We start from the raw sequence: 22696 nt of genomic DNA on the forward strand, positions 1-22696 counted from the left end.
CACATTAATCTAAAGAAAACAACAAAACTCAACTAAAAATATATAATTTTAAACACTGCATTGTGATTGTACAAGTGACGTCAACTACATATTCTGTCAGGAGAATCTCAAGTTTTTCACCTTTTTGATCATGATCTATTTTGAACCATCTTAGGTTTACCTCAGACAACAGCTGGAGATTCCAAAGCAGATCCTTATCCAATTCCTGTTCCTGTAATACATCATCATCTATAAAGAATGAAAAATAATCCTGATACATCTTATTATTTTGTGTTCCTCTTTCCCAAACAGGCAGATTTGCAGTCAATCACAGATCAAAATTCCTATGATGGACAAAGATGACTATGTTAACGATTGTGTTTTCCTCCCTTCTAACTTGCAGTTTCTCTCCTTGTTTTATTTTCAGAAACATGACCATTCTCCATCTCAACTGTACCCGACTTTCAGTCTACCATGAGAACTTACTCTTTCATGTTTAACATACACATGTTTAACTGTCAAAAATAGACCTAAGACTAATTGGTATCATCAGTAAGTTACAGGTACTATTCACTCTCAATTTTTGGACAGTGTCATCACAAATAATCATGCTTTATTCTCTGAAAATTTCAGTTACCGCTGCATTTGCTTTCAACTCTCCAGCTCGCAGAGTTTTAGAAATTTTCTATTTCTTTTAATTCTAAACATCAAGTTAGGTCTTCTCTTGATATACCATATGATTTTTTTTAATCCAGAAACTACATCCATTACATTTATTCTCTAATTCTTCTCAGAATTTTGATGATAAATACAACCCTTCACAAAGCAATCCATACTGACAAACCTAAAGTTATTTAGGCTCATCCAGTGATTACATTGAAATCATATTTATATCGAAACAGAACAGTACTGTATTTCTCTATTCCAGCACTTAGATTCATCTCTGCAATTTCCCAGATGGTGAAGCTGCCAGGTTTGATGATAACATAAATTTCTAGGAGAATGAAGCAAACAATCATATACCTAATGAACCTGCACTGATATTTTTCCATTCATGGAGGATAGAGTTGAAGGGTTATTTGTTAATGACAGTACAAATAAACAGGGTGGGGAAGACAGCATTTAGCACACTTGCCTTCATCAGTGAGGACATTAAATACAGGAGTACATCTGGACAAGACATTGGTGAGGCTGCATTGGGAGTATCATAAGATTCATGAGAATGTTGCCAGGACTGGAGGCTTCAATTATAAAGAAGCTGAATAGGCTGGAACTCTTTTCCCTCAAGCAATGGAGGCTAAGGAGGGACAGTACAAAAGTTTATAAAATCATGAGTGGCATAAATAAGGTAAAGAGACAAAAAGTCTTTCCCCCCTAGAGTAGGGGAATCTAAAACTAGAGGGCATAGATTTAAGGTGAATGGGGAAAAAAAATTAAAAGGGACCTGAAAAGCAGCTTCTTCACCCCTGGAGAGGAAATGGAATGAACTGCTAGAAGAAGTGGTAGTAGCCTGAAAAATTATAATGCTCAAAAGACATTTAGACGGGGACATGGATGGGAAAGGTTTAGAGGGACATGAGCTAAATACAGCCAAATGGATTAGCTTGGTGGGTAAAGACAAGTTGGTCCTAAGCGCCTATTTCTGCGCTGTCGAACTCTATGACTCGTATTTGGAAATATCGGCTTTGAAACTACCAAAGGGCCTTCCTTAAATAGTTCATTCTAGTTGCAGCACTATCAAATTTCTGCAGATACTTAAAACTAAATTTGTATATTCAACATACCACAGTAGACTGCAAACAAGATTAAACGTAAAAACTGTAAAAAAAAATAACAGTACCAAATTAAAAGTGAAGAGAAAAATAGACTAAAAGAGAAAGCAACACTCGCAAAGCAATTTTTAATTTTAATCGAAAGTGAGCACTGACATAGTGGCCAACATTTAACTATTTTCATTTTGTAATTAAAAAATGTTTATTTGGAGATAACAAGCCCTTCCAGCCCATGGGCCCAAGCCACCCAAATACACCAATTAATCTACAAACCCCATACATTTTTGGAGGAAACCCTTTCTGACACTGAGAGAATGTACAAACTCGTTACAGACAAAACTCGAAACAAGGTCGCGAGCACTGAAATAGCACTACGTTAACCATGCCAGTCTGTAATTTCAAACCATTTTTTAACCATCACATTGTGAACTGATATCTGAAAAAAATGGTCATAGGACCAATAGTGGAACTATTTTTGGACAAAACACTGAAGTACCATACATATTCGCTTCAATCCAGATTCTATGTGGAAAAGTAAGATTAGGAATTATCAAATAAATTGGCAGATACTACTGAAAGAACATGAAGGGTGAAAGGAATTCAACACAAGCTAAATCTATGGTGAAACGAAACCACATTTGCCTGTTTCGAGGTTTTTAGACAGATTCATTATTCTTCATACCAATTTATAGTGAATTTTGGAACACAAGATTAAATGTTCAATTTCACTATTAAATCCACTGATCAATTTATGTGAAAGCTACAATGCTTACTGATGGTTAGTTGAGTTATTAGACTGCAGCAATGTGGCACAAATCGCTTCAAAGCTGTTGCTGGATGACACTAAAAATAAAAACAAAGACAATGAATTCAAGAGAATATCTATTTTTAAATATTTTTACTTTTAAAAGATGGAAAGCCATGACCAACATTCAGGACTTTTTCCAAACAGTTGGGTGTAAAAAATACAAAAACGAGAATAATTGAACTATTAGTAAATGATCCCTCAATCATTCTTAGTGTTCAAACAACTATCGAATGAATTGAAGCTATTCAACAAACATTGATGGGCAATTTACATGGAGAAAGTAATTACAATAGATGAAATGGGATTCTACAAGTCTTTTTAAAGGAAATTCAACATCACCCTACAGAACACAGCAGATACAGATTAGATGCAGTATTCATTCATCAACACAGTTAAAAATCAGGCAGCAGATTTTTGGACTAATAGCCCAAAAGCTCTCACAGAGAGTCAGTAAATTTAACAGTAGTCCCAAGGCAGAACACCACAAATCAAACAGAAAAACTGAGTTAGAACCTGGTTATCTTATCAGGTCAAGGGCATTGCAAGGGGATTTTGAAATACAATAGGGAGGAAGAATGACTTTAAAAATACTGGTGCAATAGCAGATTTGGAATCCAGTACAAGTTTACAATTGTGAATGTAAAACCTTTTCCCAAGTCAAACTTCTGATGCTAACCATTTTAGCCTTAAATGCAGATTTAAAAAATCTTGAATAGATAAGTATAACGTTTAAAAATAATCTCAACTCATCAACCTTTATAGCAAATGTTTGGTCTTTTGATGTTCTATTGACTGAACATCTGTGCACGGTTTGAGGAGAGGAACAGGATGACACCAAAGAAAGCTCCATGTCCCCCTGATGAATGGGCCCCCTTCACTGTCTGCTGCCAAGGTGAGGAGAACCTATCCAAGGTGAACCCACACAAGGTGGCAGGACCAACCAACATAACTGTTCAGGTACTGAAGGACTGCAGACTAAATGACAGAGGACTTCACAGACATCTTCAACACTTCAATGCAGCAGTCCATTGTTCCCACAGGTTTCAAGATAGCCACCATCATCCCGTTACCCAAGAGGAAAATAATAGGCCTCATTGATTACTACCCTGTGGCAATGACCTCCATCATTATGAAATACTTTGAGCGTATGGTGATGGAACACATCAAAGCCCATATCTCAGAGACAATGGACCCATTTCTATTCGCCTAGAGAAGAAACTAGGTCTCATATGCCAGACTGCTGTTCATTGACTTCAACTTGGCATTTAATATGATCATTCCCCAGAGGCTGGTGGAGAAGGTATCTTTGCTGGAACTCAACAACACTCTCTGTAACTGGATCCTAGACTTCCTAATGGAAAGTCCAGAGTCTGTTCAGGTCGGTAGCAGAACTTCGAGCACCGTCACACTGAGCAGTGGTGCACCTCAGGGCCATATGGTCACCCACTCCTGTTCATGCTACTGAGCCATGTCTGCATCACCAGATCAGCTCCAACATTGTCATCAAGTTTACAGATGACAAAATAGTTGGCCTCATCAGCAACAACCAGGAGTCACACTACAGAGAAAAGGTAGAAAATGTCATGATATGGTGTGAGAATAACAACCCATGACTCGACCTGGACAAGATGAAGGAGATGATCAAAGACTTGAAGAGGACCAGGAATGACCATCCTCAACAACACATCAACAACTCTGTAGTAGAGAGAGTGGAGAGCACCAACTTCCTTGAAGTTCACTTAACTAGTGGCTTATTGTGCACACTCAACATCTTCTCACTTGTTAGGAAGGTGCAACAGCACTTCCTGAAAAGAATGAAGCAGACAAGGCTACCGGCCACCATTATGTCAACCTTCCATTGGAGCTCTTATCAAAAAAGTCCTGCTAGCTGCACCACAGTGTGGTACAGTTTCTGCAGAGAACTGGATCAGAGGTCATTCCACAGAACCATAAAAGTGGCAGAGAGGTTCACTGGAGTTTTCCTTTCCCCCCCCCCCCACCCGGCAAAGACATGATCTACCAGGATCTTTGTCTGAAAAGGAGCCTCCCACCAGGGAAGAGATACAGGAGTTTCAGAGCCAACATCATTCGGCTGAGGAATAGCTTCTTTCCACGGGCAGTGAGAATGCTGAACGACCGAAGGAACTGCTCACACTAAACATCTGTGATTCTCATTTGTACAAAATGATATTTATTTATTGTTATAGATATAATATTTGTCCTGCATATGTATTAATCTATATGTGTGTTATGTCTGGTTGTGTGACTTCATGTTTTGCACCAAGGACTGGAAAACACTGCTTCATTGGGTTGTACTTGTACAATCAGATGACAATAAATGACTTGACTATTTCAGTACTTCTATAACTGTTGCCATATTTTAGTTTTAATTGCATATTACAAAGATTAAAAGTACACAATAGTTTAAAATATTGTATCACATTTTTAGCCATAGGTATATTATGCAAAATTCCAGAAGTCTCAAACCTTAGATGTTGCATGGCACATGTCTGCCACCATCCTGCCAGCCACACGCGTTTCAAAAATATTGGTTGTAGCAAAATTAAACACCTTGTCCAAAGCAACCTAAAATTATAATAGATAGCAGATTATATTATATAGTTATTTATTTTACTGAAGCAAGTTTACCTTCTTAATTATTTGCTTCTTCTTTTGCCACCCAATACACGGTAAAAAGTTTTGTTTCAGTCCTTCTCATGAATTTCCACAGAAAATAATTAAACTCTGAAAAATCTCACAATGAAATGTGAAAATACTATATTTTCAGCTAATTAAAACAAATACTCATAAATATGTAACAATTTTGATAATAATCTAGACATGCAGAAGAGATTCAAATGAACATGACCAGGTTTAAAAAGACACTTGAAACCAGATTTCAATGTTTAAACCAGTGGTTTTCAAACTGCCCCCTTAAGATCACATTCTACTTTAAGTATCCCCTATCCCATAAATGCTCTGTGATTAGTAAGGGATTGCTTAAGGTGTTATGTATGAGTGGAAAAAAAAGGTTTGAAAACCACTGTTTTAAATGTATCTAATTGACTTGTTATGTGCACAGTTTCATAATTCCAAAGGAAATAGGACAATGACAATTTTTCTCAAGCAAAATATTTCAGTAACAATTGGGACTAGAGCAGTGGTTTTCAAACTTCCCTTCCCAGTCACATACCCCCTTAATCAATCCCTTACTAATCTCAGAGCACTTATGGCATTGGGATTGCTTAAGGTGGAATGTGAGTTAGGGGGGCAGTTTGAAAACCACCAGTCCACCAACTGGTCTGCAGTTCGGTTAATTTCAAAGCACATGGTGCAGGTTGGTGGAAGAACAATTGCATTGCCAGATCCAGCTCCAATAGTGTCATCTAGTTTGCAGATGACACAACAATAGTTGGCCTCATATCAACAATGATGAGTCACTCTACAGAGAAGAGGTGGAAAATCTTGTGATATGGTGAAAGAATAACAACCAGAGTCTTAACCTGGAAAATACAAAGGAGATGATCATGGACTTCAAGAGGACCAGGAACAACCACCCTCAACAACGCTGTGGTGGAGAGAATCAAGTTCCTTGGAATTCACAACTAGACACTTATTGTGGACACACTGCAACTGCACTTCCTGAAAAGACTGAAGTCAGCAAAACTACTGGCCGCCGTTATGTCAATCTTCTACATGAGCTATATTGAGGGTGTCCTGACTGGCTGTGGTACAGTTGCTGCAGTAATGGATTGGAGGTGAATCCACAGAACCATGAGAGTGCTCACACCAACCACCTGAAACTCTCATATTCATGAAACAATACTTACCATATTTGACGGCATATAAGACCCACTCTTTTCCCAAAAATTGGCTCATAAATATCCCCCTGGTCTTACAGGCAAAGTTGAAACTAGGCTCCCGCCAGTAGCGCAAGACTGTGCTTTCCGGAGCCGCTGCTACCACAGCTCACTTCCGTGCTGAGAAGGCCGACCACTGCGACCCCCGCTAGCAGTGCCAACCATGCTTTCTGGAGCTGCGATGCTCACTTCCCTGCTGAAAAAACCAACGACGTTGCCCTTGCCAGCAACGCCAACCGTGGTTTCCAGAGCCGCTGCCACCGCTCACTTCCCCCCTGATAAGACCGACTATGCGGACCTGACCAAAGCAGAAGAGGTGCAGGAGGAACCCATTCGTTAACTTATCCATAAACTCACTAAAAAAATTCTTAATATTCCCTGCTGAATTGGGGGGTGGGTCACATAGGGTATTTATTTATTTTAAATATGAATACGCCATGCATATGCATTGATTGTCTGCATGTATATTATATTTGGTTGTGTGGCTACATGTTTTGCACCGAGGACCAGAAAATACGTTTTCGTCAGGTTGTACTTGTGCAATCTGATGACAATAAACTTTAATAGATTTGACATTGTGGTGGCAACTAAAGCTCCCTGGGTATAAAGCAGAAAAGCCATTCATTCAAGCATGGCAGACAAACCTCATATATCTCTCAATTATAATCAGCACACATCAAACATAAGATGTTTAAATCAAATGACTGAATTTGCATAATGTAAAAATAATCTACATTGTTGAGATAATTTTTGCAATCAATTGTATTCCAGAGCAATTCATCAACTTCAAATTGTGACAGTATTTAGAGGTGGTTTGGGAGAAATTGTTAGAGCAGCTTCCACTTACACATTTTAAAACACAGAAAATTTGCCAAACTTTTGCAGAACACTTTTTTCAGGAGGCAACAAAATATCGACAGCAGCTTGCCTGGGAGAGCATGTGATCTTTGCAGGCAGAGGGGAGAACAGTTTTGATCTCAGAGAGGGAGGGTATGAAACAAAGAGAGAGGAGACAGAAATCAGTCCCAGAAGGACAAGCTGGCAAACTTTGGAAGGCTGCCTGGTCAAAAGAGAAGACTGGAGGTCTGAAAGGTGACCTGAAAGAAAGAGGATCATCTGGAGAACATTGCAAGTTTCATCAGCAAGACTGATTAAGAAGGAATCAGTTGCAGATGTCCTAGAAAAGGAATCTCTCTCTGAAAACCAGCAAAAACTCTCCTGAGTGGTAACCGTTTGCCTGTTAAGCACCAAAGACTGGTGAACTTTGTTAATGCTAACTTCTGTGCACAGTACAAGAATTGCCTGAAACCAGTGAGATTGGACTGTGAGCCAAATAACTTTTCTAATCTTAAATATACATTACATACACCTGCGCTTAGTATTAGAGGGGGGATTAAGTAGTTAGGTAGGTTAAGTAATAAGTTAAAGTTTAATTCTGTTTTCTTGTTTAAATATAATTAAAAACAACTTTTGCTTAAGTAACCCTGTGTTGTGGTGCATATCTATTACTGCTGGTTTTTGAGGTCCTCTGGACTCCATAACAAAATCAACAATAAAAGGAGCACCAAGTAAAAAGAACATTTTAAAAGTTATCTGCAATCTGTCTAAATTTATAAATCATCAACTGAAGATGAATATTAATCAATATACCTGAAAAATTTCTTTGGAACACTGTGTGAGGACTGTACTGAAAGTTGATGAGAGTCCCAGTTCCACCAAGCTTTCCACATGTGTCATCTTCTCAGTTTCTGTCTCCTCTCGTGTTTGTTCTAGTGTGCTCATTTCAATCAGCGCAAAACACCTAAATCCAAATAAATCACAATTTAAACACAATGAAATATGCAGGTATTCAATTCACTCTCTCCACTTCAGGAAGAAAATTCATTCCCAAATTTCTCCATTAGAAATATAGTTCAATCTCAGCCTAACCCAAGTGAACCACGAATATAAAAAATTACATAAATAAATCAATTGTGAAAGCTATGTGGCTTTTAAACTGAAGTACTGAAAAAGAAAGGAAAATTAATTTTATGGCAATGGGCATTATTATGGGTGATCAAAGCTAATTGATGAAATGTGAGCAAATTGAAATGATGTTGATGCAGTGCCCTTACTCAAAAAGATGAATAAAACATGGACAGGGGCACATAACTATAAATATGGATTATGATGTAGCCTGTTGAGTTTTTTTCTTCCTTTCAATGAAGATACATCAATCATCTAATACAAAATAATTTTCAACTGCTATTTCAAAGTTTTGAGATTTGATTAAATGTAATTTTAGTGCAGCACCGTTTCCTCATTTAAAGGACACTGAAAGTATACAACTTAAATATTGGTAACTGCTGTTAAAATTGTTTATAAACAGCAAAGAATTCCATTCAAGCCTACAGTATACATATTGACCATAGAAAATGTTAACATTTATTATTTGTTGTAATATGATTTTCAGAAAACAAAATTGTCCACGCACTTCCTTTTCATTTAATTATGGATCAAAGTCCAAAGAAATATTTTCACAGTAATCATTAATAAATATCTTAAATTCAATAATGGTGCTCTTCATTCTGAAATAATCTGAGAACTTCACCATCTGAGCTTGTGTGTATAGAATACCCATCTGGTAAAGTCAGGGACCACCTCGAATCAGATTGTACCATTTAACCCATTAAATTCAAAAATTTTATTTGTGTGAATTTAGATGCTTTTACATTCACTGTTGTGCAGATCTAAAAATTTACATAATTAAAATATTATTCATCCATTATCCAAAGATTATTTTCTATATCATCAGAATTGTAGGAATATCAGAAGTTCTTGGTTGATTTAACAAACCAAAGTTGTTGCTTGAGATTTTTAAATCTCCCTCTGAGCATATTTTTATAAATATACTATTGGCAAATTTCCACAACTTGAAAAGCCAGTGAAAGTTCCATTGTTGATTAGTCAATAAATGAACCCGAGAAAAATACCTGTCCATAAACTGAAGAACAAAATCTTCAAATTCTGCTGTTGTTGAACAAAGTTGCTTTTCTACCTGAAACAGAATAGAGCACAAATATTACTTCAACAAAACTATCACGTGAAAGGGTTTTGTAAATGCAGTTCAATTAAAATTATAATACTAATAAGAAGCTCTCAGTTCATTTTCTACTACATCCTACAAAGCTTATTTTTGATGAGCAATATATTCATGCAGGTTTCCCAAAAGAAAATTCATCATGCCAGAACAGTCAAGAGTGACAGTAGGTGTTTTTTTTTAAATTGCAAGAGCTGACTCAATGAAACCCAGCCCTGAACTGTGCATTTTCATGCAGCATTTCAGTTTTCTCTCTACCTCAATTATAATCTAACCAGCTTCACCAAAGTTGCTATTAATTGTGCAATCAATGACACAACCAAACTTTCATCATCCAATAGGTTGCAAGAACAGGAACCAACTTCATTATACTTTACTGCAGAAACAAATATAAACTTGTATTTATGTATTAGTTAGAGCAGCCCAGGAGCAGGCTCTTATTATTTCTTGCTTTTCTAGCATTAAAAGTTTCTGAGGTAAAAAGAAAACAGACAGAGGAACAGGATTAAATCATTGTGAAAACTAGAGCTGCTAGATTCTATAGTGTGAAATTCTATTAACTGAATAAATGTTAAAATATTTAAGAGAAAGATTATTGTTTATATTTCTTAAACAAACCTACCTGAGAGAGATTATTTCCATCTTGCAAAACAGATGAACAGTCCACCAAAGGCACAAGAGTAGAAAACGTGGCTATGAATTGGAAGGTAATCTTCAAGGAAATAAGATATTATATAAAAAAAAAGACAATTAAAAAAATTCTTAGTTTTCCTGAAAAATTAGAAGGTTGGAAAAAAGACAGTTACCAAGTCTCCTTCAGCAATTTGGTTATTATTTTTGGCATGATTTAGGATAATTCAAAGACAATAGCCAATAATTAAAAATTACATATTTTAAAAAATCAATTTCCTCAAAACTTGCATTTGGAATTGATCAAACCCCAATCAGCATACTCATTAACAAATCTTTTAAACCACAATAAGTACCTACTGTTCACACTGCTAACTCATGACCAATCTGCTAGGTTCAGCTCCAACAGAATCACAAAATTTGCGAATAACACAACAGTATTTGGCCTCATCAGTAACAATGATGAGTTGGCTTACAGGGAGGAAGTTGATTGGCTTGTACAATGATGCAAGAGCAGCAAGAGTCTTAATGTGGACAAGACAAAGGAAATGATTGTGGACCACGAAGATGAAGGAACCCTCCCCCACGACATAGCAATGGCTCTGTCGTTAAGAGAGTAGAGAGCACCAAGTTCCTTGGTGTCTATTTAAAGGATGACCTATCCTGAACCCACATCTCCTCATTAGTCAGGAAGGTGCAGCAGCACTTACACTATCTTTGGAGTTTGAGGAGGTCAAGGCTACCAGCTACCACAGTAGAGAGTGCCCTGGCTGGCTGCATCATCGTGTGATATGGTAGCTGAAAAGTATTCAATTGGAGGTTAGTATGGAGGTGAATAAAATTGCTGAGATCACTGGGTCTCTATCAATGTCATCTACAAGGATTGATGCTTAAAGAGGTCTCAGAATACCACTGAGGACCCTTACTATCCAGCCCGCAGCATCTTCCTGCGGTAGTTGATACTGTTGAACAATTCTAGAAACCAGTAATTATTTTGACATAAAGTACAACTCCGATTATCCAAAATGGTCGGAACCAGACCTATGTTGGATAAACATTTTTTTTTCCGGATAACTGGTCATTTTTAGAAAACTCCCCAGTCGCAACAGCAAATCACTTGAATCAATATTTAAACAACAATAAGCAACAGGGAAGGCCTTTTAAGCATTAAAATAATGTTTAATTCTCACCAAAAAATTGCTGGCTGGCTGTGGTTGATCATCAAGACCTCCCCACCGTCGCAGCTGAACCCCAACACGAACCCAATACCACCACCGATCACTGACACGAACCCACTGCTGCCACTGATCCCCGTGGAGGCTTCCTGAACTGGTGGAACACTCAATGGCGAGTCGGCAGGCTCCTGTCTCCCCAGTCATCAGAGCTCTCAAGACCAGAGTCCCAACTCCGAACTCTCCCCTAGGCCTATCGCACGCACGCACATCGGGGAGTCTAGTGTGCTTGTGCTGTAGTAGGCCAAGGGGAAAGTTTGGAGTTGGCGTCAGGTGTGCCAAGGAGGGAGGGAGGGGAGGGAACGCCACTGAGCCCAAGTTCCTCTCCTGCCTGGGAGGCTGCTCTCCTTGACACCAGGACAAGGGATTCTTCCGACCGCTTGCATTTTGAGGGAGAGTTGGAGAGAAAAGGGGAAGGTAAAGAAGAAATGGAACGAGAGGAGGAGGGAGTTACCTGAAGCGAGGATAATCGTTCTTCTAATTTCATGTCGAGTGAATTTTATTTTCAACTTGTGAGGTCAGTTCAGCCTCAAAAAAATTTTCAGATAAATGAGAATTTCTGATTTGTTTTGGGTATCCTCATTTATCCAAAATTTAGAAAACTTTTCTGATAAATGAGGATTTCGGAGAATCCGATTTCAGATCATCAGAGTTGTACTGTATATGTATTTTGGATCCCAATGTATGTGTCATTTGTGTGTATGGCATACTGTGTGTCTGGGCGTGTGCACTCTGGTCCAGAGATATGCTGCCTTGTTCGGTTGTATATGTACAATCAGATGACAATAAACTTTAACTTAATTCCCAGTTGTATTATTGTGCGATACTATAACTCATTCCTTGGCATACAGGTCTGTTTCCTGGCACTTGAAATTCAATGGATAAAAAGTTAAAATAAACAATGTACAAAGGAGACATGTACACCATAACTACCAGAGAAGTAACAATTTAAAAAATGATTATCTACCAACAAAGTTAAAATGGTAAACCATTGCAAATGAATAAAGATCTGGTCATTATTTATTTGGCTACATTTTAGCACACAAAAGTTAATTCAAGACTGCTGATATGGGGACTTAGTAGTGTTAATGTCACTGTGCATAGCTGATTATTACCTGGCATTTTCTTCTTGCCACTTAATCAGCCCATGCCTAAATGTTGTCTAGATCTTGCTACATGTAAGCATTGACTAGTTTACTTGCTGAGAAGTTGCAAGTAGAATTGAACACTATGCAATTAGCAGTGAACACCCCAACTTCTGATCTTATGAAAGAAGGGAGGTCATTGATGAAGCAGCTGGAGTGGAAGGGTTTTTTTTTCCCCTTACTGATCCACAAATCCACACTATAACCCTAAAATATATAATCCCAAGATGGACACTCAAAGTTGAAAGTCAATTAAAATTTTGTATTTAAAACAGAGCTGCTCCAGGAGGGGCATAATCAGTTCACAAAAAAAGATGAACACACTGAACAACAGAAATTCCTTCAATCTACAAATCTAACAAAGTATATACCATGCACTTGCTGAAGTCATTTGGGTCCACGCCAGGTAAAGCTCTCATTAATAGTGGCAGCATATGTGTTGGGCCTTCTGGGAACTTTCTGCCTCCAGATACTAGGCTGCGAGCAACTCCAATCACACAGGTCAGCATTGCTGTGAGTTGGTGAGGTTCTGTCAACGTTTGCAATGCAGGATATGTTCTAAAAAGGAAAATATAAAAGGAACATGATACATTTAAATACTGGCTCTCAAAAATAATTCAAAACAAGTATATTGCACAATACATAACACAAGGAAACAGAATTAATCTCACATAACTAAGTATGTTAATGGATGACAAATTCCAACTTGCTTAAATGTTTAAGGAAATATTCATATGCAACTATAAATAAGATTGTCTAAAGAGAGTAAGTGGAGGTTTAAATCTTACTTGAAATATTCTCCTTTAATAGTTCACCCTCCACTTCAATATGCCTTGCAACAAAACCTAACCATACAAAATTTAATGCTGAATATCTTTCATTTTTTAAGGCATATACTAAAATCGCAGATTAAGAAAGACCTCATGCAAATTCAAAAAATTATTTAAAAAAAACTAACAAATGGAGCAACAGTCATGATTGGACTCACTCATTCAGTGCAACACAGAATAATGAATAGATTACTCTTTTCATTAGTGGGCTTTATTTCTGGACAAATAATTTGTTTTCATCTTCTCACAATTCTGCCTTTGAATTTCACAAAAGCTTTCCCCACAATTTTCTGACATAAAATTTGAGTGGCAGTGAAAATTCCCACCGTCATTTACGTCTCTGTTTACATTCTGACAAAGGAGGAAAAACCCAACACCCAACCCCAACCAACCAATTTTCCCCTGCAGCCGCTGCAACCGTGTCTGCCTGTCCCGCATCGGACTTGTCAGCCACAAACGAGCCTGCAGCTGACGTGGACTTTTACCCCCTCCATAAATCTTCGTCCGCGAAGCCAAGCCAAAGAAACATTCTGACAACTGCATTTTATCAAACTGCAGCAGCTTGGCTGTTTTAAATGCAAATGATTTTACCAAATTTTAATTTTATTGTATTTAAAATGTAGTCGTACAAGAACTCAATCATGTGAATCAATATTTTTAAAAATTACTGAGGAAAGCATCACTTCATCAACTTTCACAAATGTTAAATTTTCCCAACAATACTTACTTTTCAAGCACTGGTGGGATGACAAGCTCTGGACGCATCAGTGCAAGGTTTTGAAGAGCCTGAGCAGCCTCCAGACTTCCAGTTTTACTGAACATAGCAAGTACTACAGGCTGTTTAATACTTTCCACAAAATCAGTTATGTCCTGATCTGATAGTTTATGGGTGTCTGGTATCGTGTTTAACCAGGATTCCTTTTTGTACCGTTCTCTGTGCAGTCTTCTGACAAAACTAGTAGGCAGCCGTTGTAACAATTTCATCAATTTCATCTGATTTCAAAAAAAAGTTTATTAGTGACCTACAAAATGTGGGAAGAACATGTTGATAGAACTGGGGAACAGGAAATGCAGGGAAAGGGGTGGGATATAAGAGAGAGGTAGGGGAGGAAATGCAAATTCATTGCACTGAAATTCAACTCCTCATGTGATTTTTTAAAATTAAATGAGAAAAATACAGAGATGAATCCTACCTGGAGCTTTGTGTACAAAATTCGGGGATGTAATGCATTGAGCAGCTACTGAACACAAGCCCATCTCAATGCACAATACATATAATGCAAGTCACTGAATTGTCTTCAATAGTTACTCAATTCAGTGTTTGGGTCCATCACTTCAGCAAACTGTTAATGTGTGCAAAGAATTGGGCTAACCCCTTAACAGTGAAATTCTTCTGCACCTGTTCTTCTCCTTCTCAGTTTCCTTTTCCCTTGCCTCTTCTTCAGCTATTCACTCTTGCTCTAGTTCCAGCAACTATTTATTTGTTAGTTCTTCAGGAACCACCTCTAGGAGTTCTTCAATGTCCTAATCATCTATGTCGAGGTTCAGGTTGTTGTTTACCATGTCGACAACAGCACTATTAATCCTTGCAATCTCATGATTTTTTAAAAATCCCTTAAAGTCATGCACATACCGCTTCAGTATTTTTTCAATATACCATCCATGACATATCATCAATATACCTTCCTGACTTTGATCATATCATCCCAGGCTCAACCAAGGTTTTTTATGTAGTGGAAAATGTACTCCTTTCAGAACTGCACCAGTGTCTTGCCAGTATCATCAATTGCAGCATCAGCCTGAGCAAAGGTCCTCCTCAGGTAGTAGGCCTTGAACACTGCAATAACTCCTTGGTCCATTGGCTGGATAAAAGAGGTGGTGTTTGGTGGGAGGAACACCACTTTAATGAAAGAGGGATGTCCTGGAGCATTGTCTACAATTAGCAAAATCTTGAAAGGTATTCCTTCTTCCAAGCAGTATTACTCCATTTCACTGGCATAGCAATCGAGAAAGGCATCCTGAAACAGCATTTGTGTCATCCAAACTTTGGCTTTTCACTGTGCCAAGAAATGGCTTTAACGTACCCAGTAACATTGCCTCCTAACAACACTGTTACTCTGTCTTTAAAAGCCTTAAAAGCCTGACATTGACTCGACTTTCTTATGGATGAAAGTTCTTTCAGGCATTCGCTTCCAGAATAAGAAGGTTTCGACCAATATTAAAAATTTGCCGGGGCAAACAACCTCCTTCTACAATTAGTTTATCTAAGGTTTCAACACATTCTTCCTCTTCCTTGGCATCAGCACTCGCAGACTCATCACTCACTTTCACATTATGCAGCGAAAAATTTTGTTTGAAGCACCTGAACGACCCAGAGTTATCACTAAACATATCATAGTCTGGTCCTACTTTTTCTTTAAGCACCTGGAATAAGCTTCGTGCCTTTGCAGTAATCATCAACGTGCTGAGAAGTGTAAGGTAAAAACATCATGAGATGGGACCGGAGAAGGAGTCACCCAGTACTAAGGAGTAACAGAATGCAGATGTGACCTTGTACACTCAAGATAAGCTTTGCACTAACAAGAATGATGTGCAGCAGACTAACAGAGAAGGATAGCAACAGTTTATTCATTGGACAATGTCATGGTATGATAATTTACTAAGTACGTATCCTGAGGTATAAAAAAAACACCACTTGCTGATAACGGCAGAATGCGCCTTCTCCAACTAACACTGTTAGTTGCAAGTGTTACAATCCGGTAATAAAGAACAAAGAACCTTGATTTCGACTCAGTCTGATGTTTGACTCACTCATTCATGAACAAAGCAGACCTAACAGAAGGCAGCATTTTTGTGTTTGGTCCTCAATCCACATTATTAGCAATTTCTCCGTATCTCACATTTTCGTGAGCCTTGTAACTTTCAGTGGAACCGATCCTTTAACAGCTTGGAGAATTTTTTCTTTGTTTTTGTGGGTCGACATGATTGTCGAGGGCGACATGCCTAAATCGCGAGCAATAGCATTCACTGTTTTTCCATCTTTGTGTTGTTTCATAACCTTTTGTTTCCCTTCCAAATCGATACTTCTACTTTACCTCTCGCTACTGCTATTACTAACACTGGTTTTGCTGTGCTTGGGAGCCATGATAGATAGAAAGTACAGTACCTACATTCATAAGCTTTTGTATAGAAAAGACATGAGATTATACGTGTTGCGTGCGGGAAGCTGTGTTCATCCGGTTACATCCACTACATCCCGTACTCTGATCGGGATTTCTCAACTCTATTATAACCTTATGGGATCAAGGACAATATATATGCAGTCAGACGTTGCCTGAATGGATGTCAAGATGGTGTGTGTGCGTGCGTGCGTGCTTGCGTTTAAATGGAATGAAAAGCCTTAAAGAGTTAATTGATTTACAGTTCATAATTCAACCAAAAAGTCCCAAATTATATAATAATTTAAAAGATTCAACAAGGCTATGAATGATTAATCCAGATATCCAGATGGAAAAGTTAAGCATTCCCAAATTCCTGATTATATCAGGACATCTACAGTACAACTCCAATTATCCGAAATGGTTAGGACCGGGCCTATGTTGGAAAAAAAAATCAGTTTTTATGGATTAGTTTAGTTTATTTATATAGCATTGACTAAAGTGGTATATAGATCATAATTACATTTCAACTTAAGCAGCTATTTAAAGTGCAGTATGAAACGAGTTCCTGAGGTTCACAATTGTACATACAACATGGTAACAATCAGCAATCACCTCAAAAAGCTTGTGAATAAAAATACAACTTCAACTTGGATTTAAAAGAGTTAAAAGAAGGGGCTGATTTGATGGAGGGAGGAATTTTCTTCCACACTTTGGGACTGTAATAGTGAAGGCGTGATCTCCCCTGAGTTTATGATTTGAGCACGGAACAACCAAGCTCCCTAAATTGGCTGATCTGAGGGGTCTTGAAGTGGAGTAGGGAGTTAGAAGAACAGTGATGTAAGAGGGGGCTAGTCCATTAAGGGCTTTGAAAACAAATTGAAGAACTTTAAAATCTATTCTGAGCTGTACTGGCAGCTAGTGAAGGAAGGCCAGAATAGGAGTGATATGGTCCCTCTTCTTGGCTCCTGTCAAGAGCCTTCCTGCAGCATGCTGAACCAGTTGCAGACAGGATAATGATGACTAATTCCTAGAGAGAGAGTTAGAGTAGTCTAAACAGGAGAAAATGAGCGTGTGGTTAACTTTCTCAAGGTCTTTCAGTGAAGGAATGATTTGATTATGGCAATAGTGTGGAGCTGGAAAAAGCTAGTGCATTGACTTGTTTGTCAAACTTGAGGCTGAAATTGAATATGACACCAAGGGATTTGTCATGTGGTTTAATGAGAGTAAGTTACCAAGGATATTAGAGGTAATTCTGGTGGAGTTGGGGGGGGGCACAAAGAGGATGATCTCATATTTGGCTTCATTTAGATCAGTGATCAGTGGCTTTCAAACTGCCCCCTTAAACTCACATTCCACCTTAAGCAATCCCTGTGCCATAAATGCTCTATATTAGTAAGGGATTGCTTAAGGTGGTATGTGAGTGGAAAGAAAAAGGTTTGAAAACCACTGTTTTAATCGTACCTAATTGACTCATTATGAGCACAGTTTCATAACTCCAAAGGATATTTCATAATAATTGGGTCTGGAGCAGTGGTTCTCAACCTTTCCTTCCCACTCACACACCACCTTAAGCAATCTCTTACCAATCACAGAGCATTTATGGCATAGGGATTGTTTAAAGTGAAATGTGTGTTTTGGGGGGAAATTTGAAAACCACTGGTTTAGATGCATGATTTTTGAGCCATCCAGCACTTTATGTTCTCCAGACAGTCATTGAGGCTGGTTTTCTTTGCTTGGTTATTAGGCTTCAAGGGGAGATAGAGCTGAATATCATCAGCACAGCAGTGGAAGGAGATGCCATGTTTTTGGATGATATGGCCGAGGGGAATCATGTATAAGGTAAAGAGAATGGGACTCAGAATAGACCCTTGTGGGAACCCACAGGAAAGGGTAGTACAGTAGGACAAAAATTTGCCCATTCTGACTGAAAAAGTCCTATCATTAAGATAAGATTTAAATCAGTTCAGGTCCGTGCCTTTGACACCGACCCTCTGCCGGAAGCAATCTATTAAAATAGCGTGATCCACAGTATCGAATGCTGCACTAAGGTCCAGGAGAATTAGAATGGTGAAGTGCCCTGAGTCCGTAGCAAGGAGCGGGTCATTGTATACTCCGAGTAAGGCCAATTCTGTGGTATGGTAGGCCTTATAACCTGACTGGAATCTTTCGGATATTGATGTAGGTTGGGCAACAACTTTTTCGAGAAACTTTTACAGGAATGGAAGCTCAGAAACAGATCTGTAATTTTTGGGTGTGGTGGGGTCTAAGTTGGGTTTTCTCTGAACCACAGCATGCTTGAAACAAATTAGATAGTCCCAGTGGCCAAGGAACTGTTAATAATAAAAAGGATGCTAGGCCTGGCTCTGCTGAAAACTTCCCTCAGGAGGGGAGTAGGGATAATGTTGAGGGGGCAGGTTGTCGGCTTCATGGCGAACACATCAAGGGTGGGTAATGTGATAGGGATAACTGGTCATTTTTTGAAAAAAAAACAGCCCAGCAGCAAAAGCAAATCACTTGTATCAATGTTTAAACAACAACAAACAACAAGGGAATGCTTTTTAAGCATTAAAATAGTGTTTAATTCTCACCAAAAAACTGCTGGCCGCAACGCCACAACCAATCATCGAGACCTCCCAACCGCCGCCGTTGATCCCCGACACATCCCCACCACTGCTGCTGATCCCCAGGAATGCTTCCCGGGCTAGTGGAACACTCACTGGTGAGCTCCAGTCCCCCGAAGCCCCGACTCCGAATCCTCTCCTTGGCCTGCCAAACAAGCACCAGTAGTAGGCCGAGGGGAGGGTTCGGAGTCAGCGTCGGGAGTTCCAATGTGCCAAGGAGGGAGGGAGGGAGTGAAGTGGATAGGAGGAAAGGGGAGGGAACCTACTGAGCCTGATGTTCTTCTCCTGCCTGGGAGGCCGCTCTCCTTGATGACACCAGGTCAAGGGATTCTTCCCAGACAGTGGTACGCAGTTTGAGAGGGAGAATGAAAGGAGAAATGGAGAGAGGGGAGGGAGTTCCCTGAAATGACAATTGTCGTTCTAATTTCATGTCGAGTGAATTTTTTTCAACCTGCGAGGTCAGTTCAGCTCTGAAAAAAATTTCAGATAAATGAGGACTTTGGAGAACCCGATTTTGGATAATTGGAGTTGTACTGTATTTTGTATACTAATAAAACCTACAAGAAATGAAACCCTCATTTATGCTCCTTGTACTCCTTCCATCTATGATACTCAATACCAAATATTTACAGGCACGATGTAACAGATGAATCTGTTACTTGATTTGTCCAATGATATTTGTAGTTCAAGACATTTGAGGAAATAATGCCATCCTGCTGATGAAAAGCACACGTTAACATAAGAAACAACGGATGCTGGAATCTGGAGCAAAATACAGTCTGTTGGAGGAGCTCAGCAGGTCGAGTCACATAGTGGGAGACAAAGAAAGGTTGACGTTTTGGGCCTCAATGCTTAATCATGACTGCTTCAAACTGCATGGAACTGTTATATTTTGATGAATACAAAGTTTCAAAGCAGTTAGAAAGAAAATGTTTAAGTATTAATTTGCTGATAAGCATGTCTGATTTTGTCAATGATGTTTCAAGATTTTTTATCTTATTACTTCAAAACATCTTGGGATTAGAAGAGTTCCCTTCTTATTAACAGTTAACCTATTGCAACATATCCTTTGAAACATGCTTTAGAAATAAATTGCTCCTGTAATATGAACTGGATGTTATGGGCAGGTTCAAACTTACATTCAAATAAACAAATGAACAGATAGTATCTTGACATTCACGATTCCAGTGTTAATTCTTTTAACATAATGTATTTAAAAAATGAAATACCTACCAACCATCTCCCATTATTAGATGGATGATAGAAAGATGCAATGCTGTTAAAAAATCCACTAAGATGCTTCTGTGCAAGCTTACTTGGACCACCCTATGAAATTTAAAAAAAAAAATCTTTAATATATGTTGGTGGCAGACAAAAATAACTTGCAGATTACATTTTTCACAAAGTTTCTTATTTATTCTATCCTATTCTGGTAACAGTAGTCAGGCAGTGCTTCCAGAATCTAATGTGAAATATTACCTCAATTACTCTACGATTCTATCAATTCTTCTATCAATAACCATCAATCGATAGCCCTTATTTATTGGTTTCTTTACCAAGGAAAATAGAATGAACAGGAAAAATGCATCTTTATCTCCCAATTTTCTCCACTCCCCAGTTTCCTTCATTCATTGATTATTACAACAAATGCTATTCAGCCCATGAGGTTCATGCCAGCTTAAAATGATTAATTCCATCATTCTCACTCTCCCTCTCCCTTCCCTCCATAATCTTGCAATTTATTCTTCTCACATTAACTACTTTTGCCTCTTACCTGTACTAAAGACTAATTGAAGATTGCAATTAATAGATCAGTACATCTGTAGGAAGTGGGAGAAAACAAGAATTTATGTAGTCACGGGAGAACTTGCACAGATACTCGGGTCATTGGAGCTACATGGTATCAGCATTAACTGCTGAACCATTCTTCTATCCAACATCCAAATAAACAATCACAATATGGATAATTTAACTTCATAATTAAATTTTTAAAGCTTGTCAACATCTCTATGTAACTCCTGAGTATCATTTGAAGGATTTCTGAGACAATGACAATCTTCATGCTAAGTGCAATGGGGGCAGAGGAGCTATGAATAATAAGAACAAAAAACAGGCATCATTAAGATAGCCACAGCTCCTTAAAACAAGAAACTATTAGTGCCCTTAACATCTTGTTAACCCTCATGAGCAGAAAGACCATTGTGAAGGTTTCAGGTAAAAGCAAATACACAATTGCTGCAGGACCCATGATCCTACAATTCTGGACCCTTTTGGCACCAAATGCAAATTCAGTAAACTCCTTTAACAAGGAAATACAAGCACAAAGCAGTGCAAAAGTCTTTCTTTGAATTACCATTGCTGTCCTACCCCACTAACCATTCATTTTTGCCAGAGCATAGGGATGAAACTTATCTAGACTTCTGCCTAGGCTTTCAGATTTTGGAAAAAAAAACTCATTTCATTTATTTTGTATAATTTCATGAAAAGTTTGCAGTTACTCAACAAGCCTGTGCTGTTGGGATCAGCTATAGTCAGACATTATAGCCCCACCCACAACAAACTGACACATATCTTGCCCCTGAAAGAAGAATTACAATGTTGGAAACTAGCTCTGAATAATTAAAAAATACTTTCTCTCTTACAAATGAATTCTACATTAACTGTTTTTTATGTTCTATTAGATCAGACAATTATAATAAATTAAAATTTACAAAACTGATTTATAATCATTTACATACAAATCTGTTCATCACATTGATCATCAGATTAATTAAATGTAAAAAAAAACTTCGTCTGAATAGCCTAAAATCTATAATTAAATACTAACCAGCATAGAAGTGATCCAAACCACCACATGGCCTACTTCATACGCATTTGATAAATATTTGGCAGTTGAAACTTGGCTGCTTCCTACTGGAAGATTTAAACTTCTCAGAAATCTGGTAAAAATCTGTAAGAGAAATTCAGTAATGGAAAATAACAATTTCATTTTAACTAATATTGTTGGGAGACTATAATATTTCAAATGCCTTTTCTTCATCTATTTTGGACAACTGATGACTGAAGATCAAATTAATATCACAATCAATGTTCTGCTATTTTGAAGCAACCACATCTTCGATGCCCTGCAATTATGTTTCAGTAATGTCAAGGATATGACCAGTTTTAACCATCATTAATCCATGAAACAGACAGCAAACGATGGGATTTATGTACAGACATGATTTAACTTGAACAATCCCAGAAATATTGACAATTCATTGCAACCCTACAATTTACACATCAGAACAAGAATCAGTAAGGATGATCAATTTGGCATCATAAAAGCCTTTGCATATATAGCTTGCCTGCCCTAAATTTTGCAATAGGCCTGAAGAATGCTTTCCCTTATCAGATTTTCGCAGAAAAGAATCACTATGAGAACATTTTTTAAAAAGTAAATATTTTCTAAATACTTGTTTCAAAATACTTAAAAACTCTCTCAAATCAATTAGCATAAAAGATTTCCCCCAAATTATCCCCAGAATTTCAATTTTAATTTTTTTTAAATGTTATAGAGTCTTCATATGTAAACAGACA

At 38.0% G+C, this 22696-nt stretch overlaps 1 protein-coding gene across 5 annotated transcripts in view; it reads right to left on the bottom strand.

Moving 5' to 3' along the window:
• Positions 1–22696, bottom strand: part of LOC138760627 (proteasome activator complex subunit 4-like) — a 190373-nt gene that overhangs the window by 115914 nt on the left and 51763 nt on the right. For all 5 annotated transcript variants that reach the window (XR_011355761.1, XM_069931418.1, XM_069931416.1 and 2 more), the window contains 10 exons: positions 21945–22067; positions 20351–20443; positions 14063–14328; positions 12877–13063; positions 10117–10210; positions 9392–9452; positions 8070–8220; positions 5047–5145; positions 2525–2594; positions 161–228 (listed from right to left, as the gene is read on the bottom strand). Coding sequence is in view for 4 of the 5 variants with exons in the window: in XM_069931418.1 (XP_069787519.1) it covers positions 161–228; positions 2525–2594; positions 5047–5145; positions 8070–8220; positions 9392–9452; positions 10117–10210; positions 12877–13063; positions 14063–14328; positions 20351–20443; positions 21945–22067 (1212 nt within the window). In the remaining variant the exon portion in view is untranslated. The remainder of the gene's footprint in view (positions 1–160; positions 229–2524; positions 2595–5046; positions 5146–8069; positions 8221–9391; positions 9453–10116; positions 10211–12876; positions 13064–14062; positions 14329–20350; positions 20444–21944; positions 22068–22696) is intronic.

This window comes from Narcine bancroftii, chromosome 4 (genome assembly GCF_036971445.1).
Source record: "Narcine bancroftii isolate sNarBan1 chromosome 4, sNarBan1.hap1, whole genome shotgun sequence".
NCBI lineage: Eukaryota > Metazoa > Chordata > Chondrichthyes > Torpediniformes > Narcinidae > Narcine > Narcine bancroftii.